This window comes from Balaenoptera physalus, assembly GCF_965194825.1.
Source record: "Balaenoptera physalus genome assembly, chromosome: 19".
NCBI lineage: Eukaryota > Metazoa > Chordata > Mammalia > Artiodactyla > Balaenopteridae > Balaenoptera > Balaenoptera physalus.
In genome coordinates, this window is record NC_138900.1 from 51271297 (window position 1) to 51289450 (window position 18154).

The 18154-nt window shown below is 52.8% G+C and overlaps 1 protein-coding gene across 1 annotated transcript in view; it reads left to right on the top strand.

Annotated features, from left to right (window-relative positions):
- The window catches only part of WWP2 (WW domain containing E3 ubiquitin protein ligase 2), a 148304-nt gene extending 135820 nt beyond the window's left edge, over positions 1–12484 (top strand). Inside the window, exons 12-24 of the mRNA XM_082436155.1 lie at positions 1042–1123; positions 1743–1871; positions 2558–2633; positions 2916–2987; positions 3217–3305; positions 5192–5351; positions 6593–6726; positions 6996–7136; positions 7843–7963; positions 8295–8399; positions 9803–9899; positions 10089–10161; positions 10650–12484. Of these exons, the coding sequence (XP_082292281.1) occupies positions 1042–1123; positions 1743–1871; positions 2558–2633; positions 2916–2987; positions 3217–3305; positions 5192–5351; positions 6593–6726; positions 6996–7136; positions 7843–7963; positions 8295–8399; positions 9803–9899; positions 10089–10161; positions 10650–10749 (1379 nt within the window). The 3' untranslated portion in view covers positions 10750–12484. The remainder of the gene's footprint in view (positions 1–1041; positions 1124–1742; positions 1872–2557; positions 2634–2915; positions 2988–3216; positions 3306–5191; positions 5352–6592; positions 6727–6995; positions 7137–7842; positions 7964–8294; positions 8400–9802; positions 9900–10088; positions 10162–10649) is intronic.
- The last annotated feature ends 5670 nt before the right edge of the window (positions 12485–18154 follow it).

Below are 18154 nucleotides of genomic sequence, written 5' to 3' on the forward strand. Positions count from 1 at the left end.
TATTTCTCCCTGTCATCGTAAAAGAGGGAGGGCCATGAGCATTGTTTGTTTTCAGGACAGAAACAGGTTTGAAAGCCCAGGAACTTTGAGCTGGGCAAGGTGACCGCTCTTGGGTTCGGAGTCTTGCTCCGGTCTTGCCTGCCATCCACCTGGAGCTGATGGGCGCCCCTTTCAATCCCTCTTAAAGATCAGAATCACCAGCTGGAGTTGAGTTTGCCCCTGGAGCCCAGAGTTTCTCCCTCAAACAACTCAGCGCCATTGTTAGTACACCAGTAAAAGGGCAAGAGGGTAAATGTTGTCCAGAGAATAGAAAGTATGTCTGAGCTCCCCAAACACTGCCCCATCTCGAAACACACACTTAGGTATAAGACCAAGATGGCACTGTAAGTGCCCACAACCCCAGATGTCTCTTGGCATGTATGCAACATAGAGGTTTTGCTGGGATGTAGGAGTTTGAGAACAAAACTTTGCCTTTAAGCAGGGGGGTACGTAGGCCCTGTGGTGCAGAGCGCTGATCAGAGAGGGATGAAGGAAAATGCAGCCACCCCACAGTGACCCTGCCTGTGGGACAGGGGCATCTGGGTCGGCTACATCCAGTGGATGGAGGGGTTGCAGAACCAGAGAGCATCCATGATGGACTGGGGTGGGGACCAGGATCCAGGGGAGGCTGGGCTGTGCCTCCACTTTGCACACAGCTGGATGCAGTTATGCCTCTGGTTTCAGCTGGGCTGCTCCCCCTTCGTGTCGCCACACCGCCCCCTGGCCTCCAGCAAATCAACCAACCAAAGATGGTGTTTGATCTGGAGTTGAAAATGTGTATATCCCTCCCCTACTCCCCAGTAGGGCAAGATTCTCTTTGTCCTTTTTGCCAGTGACAGATGTGAGTGAGCCAGGCTCGCGCTGGTTAAACTTCTCTAACAGGTTAGGAACAGGGGTAGAAATTCAGACCCAGCACCCGGCAGGTGGGAGCCAGAGGGGAGAGGACATGGGCTCAAGACGTCTCAATCTGAGAGTCTGCTTCTCCTTCTTCTCCCCTGGCAGAGAAGAGACAGGACAACGGACGGGTGTATTACGTGAACCATAACACACGCACTACCCAGTGGGAGGACCCTCGGACCCAGGGGTAAGGACTCAGGCCGGGAGGGGTCTGGGCTGGGCCCTGTGCACCTCCAGTACTGGCCCGGTGGCCTTGGACTGCATTTGTCCTCCACGGCTGATGTTCTGGGACCTTCGGCCACACACAGGTGCCCTGAGACCCTCATGATATGGTGTTGGCCCATTGAGAGCTTGAAAGTGGCACCTTAAGTTGGCCTTCCTCGTGGATACAGCGTGGCCTGGCTGGCAGGTGCTGCTGGTCTCTGTGCCAATTGTGCAGGCTGCCGATCGTGTGATTTCAGAAGGGTTGAGAACCCTGCCCCAGCACTGTCAACTCCCCACCCCCCAGAAGCTAGTCTGGGATGGAGCACTGGGTGCCTTGGGATTGCTGGTGCCCGCTCAGGCCACGGCCATCCACCCAGGGCTGGTTCTTTGGCCCTGGGACAGTAGATGACCTCTCTCTGCTGCAGAACCATCCTCAGGACTTGGGTATTGCCAAGCACATTTCCTCAAGGCCCACCCTCAAGGGCTCTGCAGGGCCTGGGTGAAAACAGAGAGAAAGCAGCACTTCAGGGACCCCAGCCTCCTTAGCATGGAGGCCCAGAAGGTGAGGCCAGCCCTTAGCCCCTCTCTTCCCATGTTTCCAGGATGATCCAGGAACCAGCTCTGCCCCCAGGGTGGGAGATGAAGTACACCAGCGAGGGGGTGCGTTACTTCGTGGACCACAATACCCGCACCACCACCTTTAAGGATCCTCGCCCAGGGTTTGAGTCTGGGTAAGGACTTTGCACAGGTGACATCACTCTTAGCACAGGCCTGGTATAGCTGCTCTTACTGCCCTCTAGTGACCAGTTTTGATGTCACACTAGTGGGGATGTGGAGGGAAGGGGCTACTCTATTTACTCAGAATAACACTGGTGGTCTTTCTCTAAAAGCAAGAGGTCTGGCTTTCTTTTTTTTAAATAAATTTATTTATTTATTTATTTTTGGCTGCGTTGGGTCTTCATTGCTGCACGTGGGCTTTCTCTAGTTGCGGCGAGCGGGGGCTACTCTTTGTTGCAGAGCACGGGCTCTAGGTGCACAGGTTTCAGTAGTTGTGGCACGTGGGCTCAGTAGTTGTGGCTTATGGGCTCTGGAGCGCAGGCTCAGTAGTTCTGGCACACGGGCTTAGTTGCTCTGTGGCATGTGGGATCTTCCCGGACCAGAGCTCGAACCCGTGTCCCCTGCCTTGGCAGGTGGATTGTTAACCACTGCGCCACCAGGGAAGTCCCCCTGGCTTTATTTCTAGTTCTTTTTAGTCTTCAAATCTTCAGAAGATCTTAATGGCAGTCACTTTCTTTCTTTTATGCCTTACTTTACTCGTCTTTAAATTAACACAGCATCAGCTTTCCTTAGGACTAACAAGATGCGTTGCTAATTTTTGAGAAATCACATGGATTCCAGAAATCTTTGCTCTTTCCAGGACGAAGCAAGGTTCCCCTGGTGCCTATGACCGAAGTTTTCGGTGGAAGTATCACCAGTTCCGTTTCCTCTGCCATGTGAGTTCTGGTACTGGGACCTCCCCCGGAGATTGGGGTTGTAGAGTTATTTCAGCACAATTTTCTAGCCCAGCAGCAGGTGTTGGAATGCCTGTGTCTTAGGTGGGAGCAGGTCACTTGTCTCACCTCGAGCAGTTTTGTGACGTTATCTCTAGGAAGCCAGCCAAGTTCTCTCCCCAAGCCCAGGGGGATGGGGAAGCCTGTTCAGACAGACAGGTGACCAGACTGAATAGTTACCACCAAGACCCCAATTTGAGGTTTGTTTTTTCCTTTTCTTATCAGTCAAATGCTCTCCCCAGCCATGTGAAGATCAGCGTTTCCAGGCAGACACTTTTTGAGGATTCTTTCCAACAGGTTAGAGAATAATCACCATGTCTAAGACCAGGGGCAGGCAGGAGGTCCCTTCCTGCTACCCTGTCTTCTATCATGTAGTCTGTTAAGTCCACATGGTAGAGTTCTCAAGGCGTGGGCCTTGGTGACCGGTATCTGCCGAAGAGCAGGCCTGGCAGTCCCCTGTCCCCCACCCCCCAGCCTGCCATGGAAGGGAGAGTGGCAGGCTGGCCACGATCTTCTGTCTCCCCAGATCATGAACATGAAGCCCTATGACCTGCGCCGCCGGCTCTACATCATCATGCGCGGCGAGGAGGGCCTGGACTATGGAGGCATTGCCAGGTGAGCTGGGAGCCCTGGAAGGCTGCGCTGCACCCCGCTTCCCCTGGCTACACGGCCCACGCCCAGAAAGCTGCCTCCTTCTTGCTCAGAGTGTTGCCAGATCTCTCCTGCATCTTCAGGAGTGGGCAGGGGTGTGGCCAGTCCGAAGGGGCGCTGGAGCTGGGTCCGGGGGTCCCCTGCTGGGCTAGGTATTAATCCTTTAGTTTTTGGGTCATGGGGAGGCTAGGGGGCTTCTGGGGGAGGGGCTCAGGACAATGGCTCTTTACCAACCAACCTGTCATTATTTCCGGCTACACCAGTGTCAGTGGCTAAATATCAGTGTTAAGTGGTTGTCCGGTAGAATCGACCCTGGGCTTCACTTCGTCTTGAGGCAGCCGGGGCGTGTTAAGTCGGCTGTCTTGGTGTATACCTGGCATGTATAAACTGTGTCACAATCCAAAGGGCGTTGATTAGTACTCAGCTGCGTGTCATGTGCACAGGGTCAATAAATTAAAATAGCTGATATAACCCTAAAAAGAGCTCAAAGCATTGTCTTGCCCTTACCCCAGCCCACCTACAAAAGTTAACAGACTCTCTGGCAAAATGTTGCCTTGGACGATGGGGCACAAGGGCCCCGGCAGAGAGAAGGAGCATCCTGGCCTGCGGTGACTGCTCAGCTTGCTGACCTCTCATGGTGTGGGGACGTCTTCTCACTTGGTGTTGGGTTAACTTGCTTCTGGTCCTCTGTGTGCTGGTGGCGTTGCCCTCTGTGTTGGCACCCACGGATCGATTGCTCTTTTTTCCGTGGTGACTGTGGTGACCTCCTCTCTAGGCTCTGCTTGGTGGTGTGGCTCCCGCCCCGTGTGTGTCTGTCTCTCTGTGTCCTGCCAGTGGTTTTACCCTATGGTAGGTTACGTCATGCTGTTCTACCACAGGGTAGAACCACGGACAGGATACCGGGGCACCCTCTGCATCGAAGGACTCCTCGTCTGCCTGGCCACAAACAGCCCAGCAGCCAGGGACTGGCCCCCTTGGGACGTCCCCCTGCTGGTTTAGCCCAAGCCCCAAAGGACTCTGAATTCTGGCTTGAGGCTTGTACCTAGGGAGCAAAGAGATGCTAAGGCGTGGGCATTGGTTCAGATGAATGCGTGGACATATGGGGAAGGGTGTGGTTGATGGGGTCTGGGGTGAGGGGATGGAAAAGTGCAAGGGCAGTGAGATACCTGCGTGGTAGCTGGTGGGAGTGAAGTGTAGACACCGCACGGGTTACAGAGTTTTCATGCAGACGGAGTTAGTAACGTATTACCTCGTATTCACATTATGCTGCCTACTCAGGTAGGGTGGAAGCAGGGTGACTGCTGTTCATACAGCACCTTTGCAAGATTTAGAAAAAGATGCCCTTTGTCAAGACACTTCTGTGTTGGAATATGGCCGAGATATACTGGTTTTATCAGAAAAAAGGCAGCCTGACTGCTACTTGCAGGAAAATTGTTGTGATAAATGTACAGATCTGTGATACTGTAACATCGTGTCGTTGTGCAGTGCACAGCCTACACAACTGTGCATAGTGGCTCCGGGTGCAAGGAGCTCCTTTGCCATTAGGCGCTCTGGATAACAGATGGAAAGTCCTGGAATGCAGCACCTGGAGCCAACATGCAGGCACGCAGGTTTTCCTGAGCATCATCGTCAAGTGCAGTTGTTGTGGTTCACCCTAGGTCTGACCCTGCCCCGTTCACTGACCAGCTGTTCACAGAGGTTAGCCCAGGTGCTGATCCCAGTGGGGCTGCCTCCCCAGGACGCGTGTCTCCAGACTAGGTGAAACAGGACAGCACAGGAGAGTCGCACCTCCAGAACAGGTGTGCAGGGAGGGATCCATTAGTTCCGTTTTTCTCTCTCTTCTCTCACAGAGAGTGGTTTTTCCTCCTGTCCCACGAGGTGCTCAACCCCATGTACTGTTTATTTGAATACGCCGGGAAGAACAATTACTGCCTGCAGATCAACCCCGCCTCCTCCATCAACCCCGACCACCTCACCTACTTCCGCTTTATTGGCAGATTCATTGCCATGGTAAGATTCGCTGCCACGACCCCTCCAGGGAGGGCGGCGACCCTATACACCACCAGCAGCCGCTGCAGCCTGGCGCCCCCCTCTCTGAGCCCCACCCTCATCCTTTTACAGAACTACTCACTAAAGATGCAAAAAGCTAGCGAGAGTTCTGGAAATAGTTCAGAGCTCTCTCAGTGGCCACCCCAGGGCGCTGAGAAGGTTTTCGTGTTGATTTGTGTAGGATTTGTCAAGCGAAAGCCGAGGGTCCCTGGATCAAAGTCTTCACTTAACATTCAGCACATGTTCTGTTGAGGGTGGGGCATGACGGGCACGGCCCACCTGCTGCCTGTCTCTGGGTGTTGCCACAAGCTGGGTGGCAGCGTTTGGGAATGTCCGACTGAGACTCAGGCCTTCTGGAAGGGGATTTGGAATCTACACTAGCTGAGAATAGAGCCCTAGTAGACCGGTTGGTGCAAGATGCAGGAGGCATCTGTCAGGAGGATGGCAAAGTAGGGAAGGGGGGAGTTAGGTATTTGTATTTACGTAGAAACAGGAGCACAGTGTGAATATCCTGTTGAGTGTCTCATGAGCATCACGAACCAGGATGGGGACGGGAGCCCGTGAGGGCCACGGTCCCGCTGCCACATTTGATAGTTTGAGAGGTTTCACTGCTAGCTTTCCTTCACTTCTTCCCCTGACTTCCCGAGTGAGTGTCTGCCCCGCTCCCCTCTCAGGAGGACCCAAGAGCCCATGACTAAATATGTCCCTTCCCTTTGTCTGGAAGTTCTTGGCCAAGGTGCTGGGCTCAGGAAGTGGGCACATTCTTCCCCGGTCTAGAGACCCGCCTGGCCCTGCAGCGGACAGGACAGACCAGTAAAACCCTAGACTATTACTCACCACTGGCCCGCCAGCAGCCGCGTCTGCATTATTTTTGGCTGCCTCTGCTGCCCAGCTCAGAGCAGCAGTGAGTCAGGGCCGCCACCTGGAGCTGTGCTGAATGAGTCGTCTCTGTACGCCTGGGGGCAGATCTCTGCTAGAGCAGGGAGCCGGCAGGCAGGCAGTGGGCCGGAGGTGGGTTCCTGAGCAGCCAGCTCTGCTCATCTCCGAGGTCTGCAGGCGGGACCAAGAGTGCTGCAGGCTTTCCCTTCAGGCCCCTGGGGTAGCCGGATGCTGAGGAGGGCAGGGAGCAGTAGCTGGGCAGTAGCTGATATGGGGCGTCCTAGGAAAACCAGATCTCTCTGCCATGTCTCTTCCTTCCTCAGGCTCTGTACCATGGAAAGTTCATCGATACAGGCTTCACCCTCCCTTTCTACAAGCGGATGCTAAACAAGAGACCAACCCTGAAAGACCTGGAATCCATCGACCCCGAATTCTACAAATCGATCATCTGGATCAAGTGAGTCCCCTCCATCGCCCTGTGCTGGGAGAAGAGGGAGTCTCAGGGTGGGTAGTAGTGCGGGTGGAGGCACAGCTTCTAGGTCCCCCTGCAGGGCAGCTCTGGAATTCTCTCCTTGCATCAGGGAGATGTCCCGTGACACCTTTCTGGGTTCTAGGCCACCTGTGAGTCCTCGTGTCCCACGGGCACTAAAAGTGAGTGACGGAGCAGGAGGGAGGGAAGACCCTTCTAAGACAGACATCTTCCCTCTTGGTCTCTCGTGCCCCCAGAGAGAACAATCTGGAAGAGTGCGGCCTAGAGCTGTACTTCATTCAGGACATGGAGATCCTGGGCAAGGTGACAACCCATGAGCTGAAGGAAGGTGGTGAGAGCATCCGAGTGACAGAGGAGAACAAGGAAGAGTACATCATGTGAGTTTCAGGCGCTGGGGAGCCAGGGGCCTGGAGAAAGGGGAGCAGAGACACAGCTGGCTGCAGAGAAAGGGTCTCCCGCTCTCATCCTGGGGCCCCCTCTTCAGCCAGGCCCCCACGCGTGGCCCCGGGGTCACCAGGGATGGAAAGAACCTCTCACTTTGCACTGACCTTAGATGGCTGCCATGGCCAGTCACGTGCTGACCAGAGCCGGGGCAGCCAGAGCCCGAGGCCCTCTGTGCCAGCTCCTGGGTGCCCTTTGTTCCCAAGTGGTAGACGTCAAGACCGCAAGGCTGAATTTCTTCGAAGAGGCATAAAGCTTCGACGCATCCCTCTTCTTTCTCCTAACTCAAAGGGTGTCTGTGTCCTGCCCGCTTAAACCCACTATCGCACATGAGATTGTGCATGAATGTGCCCATTACTTCAGGACCCTTTGTCTCGTCTTTTAACCTCCACTCGTCTGAGGTTCAGGCAGCAGTGGTGAGAGGAGCAGGAGGGGGGGATTTCAAAGATTCAAGCGTCTCCGGGTTACTCTGAGGTTTTAAAGGCCGTGCCCTTGGGGCCGGCCGCAGCCTGGGAGTCCCGCCTGCCCGAGGTCAACTCTCAGCTGCCTCCTTGCTGCCGATAACAGCCCCCAGGCAGGCCCTGGCGGTGGCCTCCTAGGCAGTGGGTCTCGGGCTCCTCCGACAGCCGGTCTTGGTTTCAGGCTGCTGACTGACTGGCGTTTCACCCGGGGCGTGGAAGAGCAGACCAAGGCCTTCCTTGATGGCTTCAACGAGGTGGCCCCCCTGGAGTGGTTGCGCTACTTTGACGAGAAAGAGCTGGAGGTGAGGGCTGAGGTTGTTGGGACCCTGAACCCCTGCCCCTGTCCTGCCCTTTGATAGCCTCGCCGCTCACCCACAGCGACTCACCAGTAAAGCCCTGCACTCTCCCAGGACGGTGGCAGTGGGCGAATAACATTGATTTGCGTCTCGCACCTGCCCTCACCTGGGCCCTTGTCTGCAGGGGGTCCACATGTTACCCATATTATTAAAACTGCCAGCAGAAATAGTTGAAGATGTGTGGGGTGCTTTCATCTGCCAGGGAGTGGATGAGGCACGGCGCAGCATGGGGAAAGGGCTGGCGCCGGGTGCCTGACACCCTCTCTCTCCACCGCAGCTGATGCTGTGTGGCATGCAGGAGATAGACATGAGCGACTGGCAGAAGAACACTATCTACCGGCACTATACCAAGAACAGCAAGCAGATCCAGTGGTTCTGGCAGGTGGGTACTGGGTCTGGTCCCTGCAGTCAGGGTGAGGGCCTGGCCAGGGATGTTTGAGCAGTCCCCACAGAAAGCGAGACCCAATTCGACCGCAAACTTGAGGACGCTTGTGTTATCACCTCCCTCGTCTGTGACACTCTCCTCACCTCCCCCAACTTGCAAAAGGAGATGAAAAACCCACCCTTGGGACGAAAGGAGCTGTTGCAGCTGGGTCGTGGCCACTGCATTTGGCAGGAGGTGTCAGCGGTGGGCCAGCTCCCAATGCTGGTGTGTGTGTGTGGACAGGGGGTGGTTTAGGCAGGAGGGAGAGCTCTCGTGGGTCGCGTGGTCTCCTTCCCGCCAGGTGGGGTGGGAAAGCCTGGGCTTGCTCCAGAGAAGCTGAAAGAGCTTGATGTCCTGGATACAGTGAATCGATTCCTTTATATGAGTGGGTCTTGCCGTTGTTGTCCTTTTGAAGTATAGCATACATAAAAAAGAATGAGCGTATATAGGTTTTCTGTGGAGGTAAAATTCACATACCATAAAAGTTCACCATGTTAAGCATTTTAAGGTATACAGTTCAGTGGCTTTTACAGTGGCTTTTGACAATGTTGTGGAACCATCACCACTACCGAATTCCAGCACATTTCATCTCCCTTTAAAAGAAACCTCATACAGGGAATTCCCTGGCAGTCCAGTGGTTAGGACTCCAAGTTCTCACTGCCGAGGGCCCAGATTAGGGCTCTGGTTCAATCCCTGGTCGGGGAACTAAGATCCCACAAGCCATGCAGTGCAGCCAAAAACAAAAACAAAAACAAAAACAAACCTCATACCTATTAAGCAGTCACTCTCATCCTTAGTAATTTTTTTAAAATTAATTAATTAATTATTTTTTGGCTGCGTTGGGTCTTTTTTGCTGCGCACGGGCTTTCTCTAGTTTCAGTGAGCGGGGGCTACTCTTTGTTGTGGAGCACGGGCTCTAGACGCGCGGGCTTCAGAGTTACGGTGCGTGGACTCAGTAGTTGTGGCACACGGGCTTAGCTGCTCCATGGCATGTGGCATCCTCCCGGACCAGGGATCGAACCCCTGTCCCCTGCATTGGCAGGCGGATTCTTAACCACTGAGCCACCAGGGAAGCCCCTTAGTGTGTTTTTAAAAGTGGAACTTGCATGGGAAGGAGACTACCTGGCCTGAGGTGTCCCTGAGACCAAGAGATGTCACATAGATTGGTGGGAACGGTCTGTAAGCACAGCCTCTTCGAGCAGCCTTGGGGTTTCCCAGGTACTGGCTGTCACCTCCCCACCCAGCCTGGGCTCCATGTTCTCAGCCCTAAAGAGGGGCCCTGGCTGACTGGAGAGTGACAGGTCCGGGCGGAGTGCTGGGCCATGGGGGCCCTGACTCTGCCTTGGCTTGCGGGGTTCCAGGTGGTGAAGGAGATGGACAACGAGAAGAGAATCCGGCTGCTGCAGTTTGTCACTGGGACCTGCCGCCTGCCTGTTGGGGGATTCACCGAGCTCATTGGTATGTTTTCCCTTGCCCTGCTGGCACCCTTGGGTGGCGGTGAGGACAGCTCAAAGCGGGAGCGGGACCTGGTGTCGTCCGGGAAGCAAGTCGGGGGAGGGGGCTGAGCCATCTGCGGTGCGGTCGGAGGGCCCTGCCTGAGGAACGGACCCTCCTGTTACATACAGTGTGTTCTTCTTTGGGTAACAGGTAGCAACGGACCACAGAAGTTTTGCATTGACAAGGTTGGCAAGGAAACCTGGCTGCCCAGAAGCCACACCTGGTGAGTGCGCAGGTTTTGGCGGGAGGTGGCCAGAACCTGAGACCCGGTGAGCCACTGAGGGCAGCTCTGTGGGCAAGGTGGCTTCAAGGCCTTGACCCGGGCAACTTGTGTGTAGTTCTGGGGTTTGGGGAGGAGGGGCTTCTGGGCCTGGGCCTGGGCCTCTGATCTTTTGGGAGTTGTGACAGCAGTTATGTGCCCTGACGGCCATACCAGGTACGAAATACTGAAACGCTCCTATTCCAGTCGGCAAAGAGCTGCTGTCCTGAGTACCCCCTGCCCCCTGCAGTTCCCCATTTCCCTTGCAGCCCTGCCTCCTCTGACCGCTTCATGGTCCAGGGACACAGCACAGCCTTCAGGGACCCTGTTCTGGTGTCTGGCTGGCTGGCATTGTGGTCGAGCCACAGTCTGGGAACTCTTTTGACCCCACCCTGTGGCTGTTAGAGCTCTGACCTCCCTGTGCTGACTGCCCTGCTCTCCTTTCTCAACAGTTTCAACCGGCTGGATCTGCCACCATACAAGAGCTACGAACAGCTGAAGGAGAAGCTGCTGTATGCCGTTGAGGAGACCGAGGGCTTTGGACAGGAGTAACTCAGGCTGCCCCTTCCCACACCCCCAGCACATATGTAGTCTTGAGTCCTGCCTGCCCGAGAAGCTGCTGGCCGCACAGCCCGGGAGGCCCCTGCAGATGGTGGCCCTGCGTAGGACCACACTGTCATCAGGCTGGTGGCAGCAGAGCCTGACCTCAAGAGGCCCTGCCCACCCCACCCTCCTAACCACTGGTGGCAGTCTGGAATAAAGCCCCCATGTCACTCTTGGCCCCATCAACCACTGCAAATTCTGGAGGGCTGACCCTCTCTGTAGAGCTCACCCTCCTTCTCCCCCGAGACCAATCCTAGGTGCGTGTGAGTGTGCAAGGTGGGGCATGCCATGCCGAAGCCCTAGGCCTCATGGGCTGGTTAGGTGAGAAGGAGACCGACCACTCGGGGTAGGTGTTCTGGGCTGACAAAGCCCACGGTCTTTGCCAGTAAAAGAGGTTCTGTTTTGTATAGAACTTTTCCAGTGATCTGTATAAATGACGGTCTGAGGGAGCGGAGCTCCAGATCTAGGTCACCTCTCGTCCCTCGCTAGCCATCTCCAGCTACAGAGGCTAAGCAGCACGGCCCCCCCCCTCCACTCATTGCTGGCCAGTTGGTTCTTTCCAGCAGATAAAGGGTTGTACCAGCTGCTTGGGTGTTGCGGATGGAAACGGCAAACCCCCTCAGACTTTCTTTTCCCTTTTACATACACTTGAAACATTTTGTGTGTAGGGCTGCTTTGCGTTCTGTTGTTGGTATGCTGCTGTCACCACTTCCTGTCAAGGAGCTGGTGCGCCAGGCATGGCTGGGACCCTGAGGGACCCAGCACTGTTGGTCCAAGAATTTCCCAAACAGCTGCTCCCCTTAGGAACCTGCTTAGCAGTTCTATGAGCTCAGGCAGGCCTGACCCGGCAGCTCAGCTTCCCAGCAGCCTTGTCCCCGACCCTTGACAGAGAGGGAAGGGGGTTGTTGTCCTGAGTGGCACCCCAACCTCTCCGCCTCCAGTAGACAACTCCCTTTGCTAGATGGGGTGACGGGGCACGTGGGGCTGACCTGCCAAGCCCCCGGACCTCCAGGCGGCACATGCGTCCGGGTTGAGAATGAAGTGCACCCCAGCTACTGTAGAGTGTGTTCACTCTGCCTAGAAGTGCAGCTTTACCTGCACAGAGGAAACGATGCTCTTGGAAGCCAGCAGAAGGGCCCTGAGCTGCTGCCCACAGTCTGACTTGATTGCTGGAGCTCCTGCCAGCCTCTGCCGTGGGCATCCCGCTGTGTGTTGAGATCTTCCAGGCGAATACTCTCCTCTGGGATGCTGGAGTGGTGATTGTCGCTGGGCCCCCGTGCAGGCCCTCAGACCGGCTGTGGGGTCTTCTGAAGACAGTCTCGTGCTCCCAGGTCTTCGTCCTTCCCCCTGGCCCATGTTGGCTCTGTTGCGTGTGCTGATTCGAGTGGCTCAGCTCACTGCAGCCCAACCTTTCTTCTTCCCTCGAATCGTTGGCAGTACTTCCCTGCGGTGTCTCACCATGTTGGGGGTTGGGGTGCAAGCTGCCTTGCGGGTTTTGGGAGCCTCAGGCTCTTGCGTGTGCAGTGTTGTCATGTGGGTGTGGGTGTGTACATACGTGTATATAACTGAGGTGTCTGTACGGAATGCCCTTTGGTAGCTCTGAGTTGGTCACCAGATTGTTTTGTAATGCCCACCCCCTTGCCTCGGTATTGCCAGTTTCTTGTGCAATAAACAATCAGCAGCTCTGGGTGGTGTTGGCGTGGATGTGTCCAAAATTATTGTCCTCCAGACAAAAGGCTTCTAGGCCCCACAGACCCTCCAGGTCCAGACAGGGGCGGACATTCCATGACCTTGCTGGTTTTGAGAATTGTGTGCGTCATTAACCAAGACAGCCACACTTCTGGTGGGTGGCTGAGTCCTCGTCCGGGGGTCACAGGCTTCAGCCCTCGGTCAGTTGCCTCACAGCACCCTTTTGGCCTGGGTTTCTCTGAGCAGTTGCCGTGGAGCCAGAGCACCAACAGCTGAGCCTGCAGGTCGGACCGGCTTCAGGCACCGGCTCCTGGGGACAGTGTTCTGGGCAATCATTCATTCGAGAAACATTTCCTGGGGTTTCTTGAGTTCCGTGATCATAGAGGGACTCCCTGATCTTGAGCTCATCATGGTCAGACAAGGGCTTGCCGCCCACTTTTTTGAACACTTGAAGGTCCAGATAGGACCCATCAGTGCAGTCTTGATGCTTTTGACATGGAAATGACTTTGTCCTGGATCAGGCCTTGCTCTCACCGGGCTTCTTCCCGAGGGAGGCAGAGGTGGCAGAGCATCTCCTCCCTGGAGTTCATCAGCTGAACTCACTATCCCTAGCACCAAAGCTATACTTTGAGGAAACTATCGACAAAAGTCCACACATTATGCAGACATCTCATAATAAATTCCAATAAGACATCTCTAGTTGAAATTGTTCTCCCTGCTCTTATCCCCAGAAGTAGCTGCTTTTCAGTTTGCTGTCCTTCCAGAGTATTTTTGTGTGTATAAATCATATGTACATATACTTTTAAAATGTACTAAAGATGAGATCTTACACATATTGAGCAACTCATCTCATTAAATGAGATATTATTAGGGACACCTTTCCATGTTCGTCAACATAGGTCCAGTGAATTCTTTAGTGTGTGATATCCCATGTCATGGTTGTCCTGTAACACAACCATCTTTGTCCTAACGGGCATTGCACTTGTGTCCAACAGTTTGCTGGTGGAGGCTCTTGGTCAGGTCTTGTGCACCGATGCTGCTCTTCTGGGAGGGGGCAGTCCTGGAGTTGGACGGTTGACTGTGCACCTTTATTTTTATTTCAAAGTTGTAAAAAAGGTTTAGAAGTCCAAGATAGGAAGGGTCCACAGTAAAAGCCCCACTCTTTTGTTCCTCAGGCATTCTGATCACCTTCTAGAGGCGACTGTTGTTGCTGGTTTCTTTTGGATCCCTCCAGATAGACTTCAAAATCCCAACAGATTCTACTCAATTGCCCTTCAAAAAGGTTCTTGTTTTACCAGCCTTAGCAATGGAGAGGACCCCTTGCCTCCCCACTCTGCGAACTGGATCTATGAGCTCCCCTGTCTGTTCTTCCAGCTCTTTTTTCACTTTTCCATCTCCTAACTCTGGGCATCTGCCCTTTTGCTTTTACATGATCGTAGTGTTTTTTTTAAAAAAACCCATTTATGTTCTATTCTGTAACCATAATGAAGTCTGTACTTTTCTAAAGGTTTATTCAAAAAACTGAAAAGCAAGAAAAATGTTTATATCACTATGATGATATAAATGCTGTTTACTCCAGAACTAAATGGTATAATGTAGTACAACTATTTCTCCCTCATACAGCTCTTTCACCCTAGGGATTCTAATTACTGATCCTTGTTTTTACTGTATCCTCATTTTTTTTTCTTACTCTTAAGTGTTTCAAGTTAAATTAGACAAGCAGGAAGCCTCCCTACCTCTACACGCTGTAGTAAGTTCCTGATAAAATTAGCCAAAGCTACAAATTATTTTGGAACTGAAGAGCAAATATGACTCCCTTTGTCACCCAAGGTCCCCAGTGGGGCTCAAGACTTTATATAAGGTGGGACCTCACTGGATCTGGAAAGCTCAGCTGTTGCTACCCCATTGCCCTTCTATATTGGGGCTCACATCATCCTTCTAGAAAAACTTACACTAAAGATCTATGTGCTTCCTTTCAGAGGAATGATTACAAATAGCAGGCTCTTGATCTTCAGCTAAACTTGGCAACAACAAGGCCCCAGCCTCATCTTGGGGAAGAAAATTGAGTCAGTGCCCAAAGTTATTACCTCTGCTCATTTCCCTACACTCTCTCCCATGAGTCTAGTTTTCAATACCCTTTTCTCCACGTCCCTCTGATTCTGAGGTTGGTTTAAGTTTCACAGTCACAAGGTCACTTTTCTGTGGTCCATGCTGCACGAGTCAGGCACCAATCAGCTGACTCAGATCGGAGCACGTGACTTGTCTTTGGCACACTTTCTGTTTTTTGTACCTTCTGAACGTCATCATGGACTCAGGGCCTCACTCCAACTCAGTTGGTCCCAGTGACAATGATCATTGTTTTCTTTTTGATGCTTGTCACAGTTTTGGCCTCTTCAACTCGACTCTCTTGTCCCCTCTCCAGATATACTTGATGGTCTCCATGACATCTAGTCCCAACACTAGTTCGCTTGCCCAAACACAGAATCAACCACCTCACTAGGAGCCCTGGTTCTTTTTGGTGTAAAATAGTACTAGAAACCAAAATGTGGGGTTCCATCAAGATGGTACCATGAACTCATGACTTGATCAGCTTCTTGGCTCCAAACGTATAATATAAAAAGGGAACACAAAATATAAAAAGACAGAAAAAAAGGCTGGTTCAAAAACAAGATAAATAAGTCCATGGGTTATAAATAAAACAAAAATGCAGAACATTGGGCAAGATCGAACTGTGGGTCGGCTGCACCTAGAGCCTGGCAGTGGTGGCTGAGAGTTCAGCTGCCGTGGGGTAAGGGGTCTAAATATGCTCCAGAAGGGAGGGGAGATGGGCACCAGTTGCGTACCTGGCTGTGGCTTTGAGAAAGATGGAGGCCCAAGGAGGCAAACTCATTAAGCCAAACCATCACACTGGTTCTGGCCTGGATCTGTGACATTCCTATGTCCCCCTAGGCCAGGGCCCCAAACTGCCATTCAAAGACCAGACTCTGGAATATCCATCCAGCAGGACAGGATGTGGCAGCTGCAAAACCATTAGACAGGAAAAAGCGAGCGCAGATGGAGAAGGAGGAAAAGAATAACTCCTTACTCAAAAGTTTTGGCTCCATATTTCAGAGAAAGACATTCATGAGTGGTCTCTTGCCTGCTGGTCTCTGCTGTAAGGGTATTAGGTGGCAAGTGGGCTTTTTCATGGGGCCCTAAATATCACTGTTCAGGGGTCTTTTCTCTGGGGTGATCAGTTTCTCCAGAGATGAGTCCCCACCTGAGTGGGAGACTATACCTGAGCCAGGTAACCTGCCTGTAGGCTTCCTGGGAACAAGGAGCAGGAAGGAGCCGGGGCTCTCAGAGTCCTGGCCACTGACCTGACCTTTTCTCGCCCCCTGGCCCTCTGCTCTGATTCGGGTCCCTGAGCCTGGGGCTCCACTTGCCCCCTGGTCTCCTGCAGCTGGCAGAGGGGAGGTAGCCAAGCTGTATGGGGCTTCTTGGGGACCTTGGTATCCCACCCTTCTGTGTAGAAACTTTTACCTACCCCAGTTTCTGCTCCCCTCCTGCCTTCCTGTTGCCCTTAAGTACTGAGTCTCCGGGAGGACTCGCTCATCTTCTGTCTGCGTCTCCCTCTGCAGTGTCTTAGGTTAAGACTTCTCCTTGGTTGCTTACACTCCACCTTTGAACACTTTGTTAAACAACCTTGTCCACTGCTGAATCCTCTTATGTTCTCTTTGCCTTTGTGGATTAAGACTTTCATAAAGCTTTCTTCACTGGTGTTTTAGCGAGGCCAGAGAGGGAGAGGAGATGCTTCATCTGCTCTCTCAGTTAGCTTCCTTTCCTTTCTATAGGTCTGCCTGTGGGCAGCTTGCAGCTGTGCAGAGAGGTCCCAAAGCGGGCTTGGCTGTTTCATTATATTGACTTTCGACTAAGCTGTCGTGTTTACCCCCATGGCACTAACTCCGATCTTAGGCCTGAGCCTTTCCCCGCTCAGAACCCTTTTGGCTAGGCTCCTTCCACATGAATTTGAAGCTGGGGCTCCTGCTGCCCGGCCGGTGCTCCTGCATTCCTCCTTCCAGAAATGTGTCGAATTCCCTTGTCCACCTCACAGATGCTACCTCTGAACTTGGGCCAAATGGCAAGGGCCAAATGGGAAATCTTTGACATTCATTCACTCTCATTTTAGTGGGGTCTTGGGAGGGAGAAAGGATAAATACATGTGAGAACTGATTTTTGCTAATCAGCCATGATTTTGCACCTCACTTCTTAAGAGCACTGACTTGGTTCCTAACTCCAGGGATTTTGTTTTGTTTTGTTTTGGTTTGGTTTGTTATCTCCAAAGCCACTGGGAGCAATAGGTAGTCCTGCATATAAATGAGGAATGTTTTACTTCTATATTTTCTATTAACATTATCTTTATTCTAAGGCTTTCATTAGGCACTGAAATTAAAAATGAAAAACCCACTGTAGTCGATTGTGGATTACCCTGGTGAATTCTTGTTTTTATCTGCAGGAGGCAGGCTTCTTAGGTGGCCCCCCCATGACCCCCTCCTGGTATGCACACCCTTGTGGTATAATCCCCTCCCCTTGAGTGGGAGTGGTCTAGAGACTTGCTTCTAACCAATAGAATATGGTAAAGGTGATGGGCTCTCTCTTCTGTGATTAATTTACAAAGGATTTGGATCTACTTCTTGCTAGCTGACTCTCCACTGCCTTCTTGGCTTGTGTACTTCGATGAAGCAAGCCGCCATGGTGGGGAGGCCCACATGGCAAGGGACTGAGGGCCCCTTTGTGTCAACAGCCAGCGAGGAACTGAGGCCCGCAGCCCAACAGCCCGTGAGGAACTGAATCCTGCCAGCAACTACACGCTCTTAGAACCTTGAGACGGCAGCAGCCCAGCCAACACCTTGATGGCCATCTGTGAGCATCGCTGAGCAGAGGACCCAGCTAGGCCCTGCCTGGGCTCCTGACCCAGAGAAACTGTGAGATACTAATATGTATTGTTTTAAGCTGCTAAAGTTTATGGTAATTTGTTATGCAGCAATAGATAACTAATACACTATCCTAGGTCAGATTAAATGTCCTTGGATTAGCATTTCTTCCAAGTCCCAGGTCCTGAATGTGGCCATGATTTTTAATAATGAAAGAGCCATGGCATGGAGATTATCTGTAGTTCAAAAATCACACTAACCAGGAATATAGGCAAAAAGGTACCAGTATCACTCTTCTTCCTTTTCTTGGGGAAAGAAAATACTGGGAAGTGGGAGTCATTTCAATCCCCGCCCCCAGCCTATGGCCTGACATCACTTCCCAGGTAGCACCGATGGCCTCAGAGGCCTTGGGTCTGGCCCAGCCTGCGACTGTGGCGCTCTGCCTTGGGTTGTTATTCATTCTTATCTGGGCTCCCAGCCAAACCCAGTTGGCAAGAGTCATGTCCAGTCTCTCAAGGACAATTTTGGGTCCGTTTTCTGTACAATCACAGGGTGAGCAGTAGGATAGATGGTGCCACTGCAGCAGTGAATACACCTGAAGGACGGCCTTTGCAACCCCAGGACCCCCATGGGGTTGGTTCAAGGGGCACATCTCCCACCTCAGTGGTGCCTCCCTCGTGAGCATCTGGGCCCTGGTGAGTTGTGGGTATAGACGTGTCCTTTTCTTCTGGGAGGGAATTAATTTCATCCTT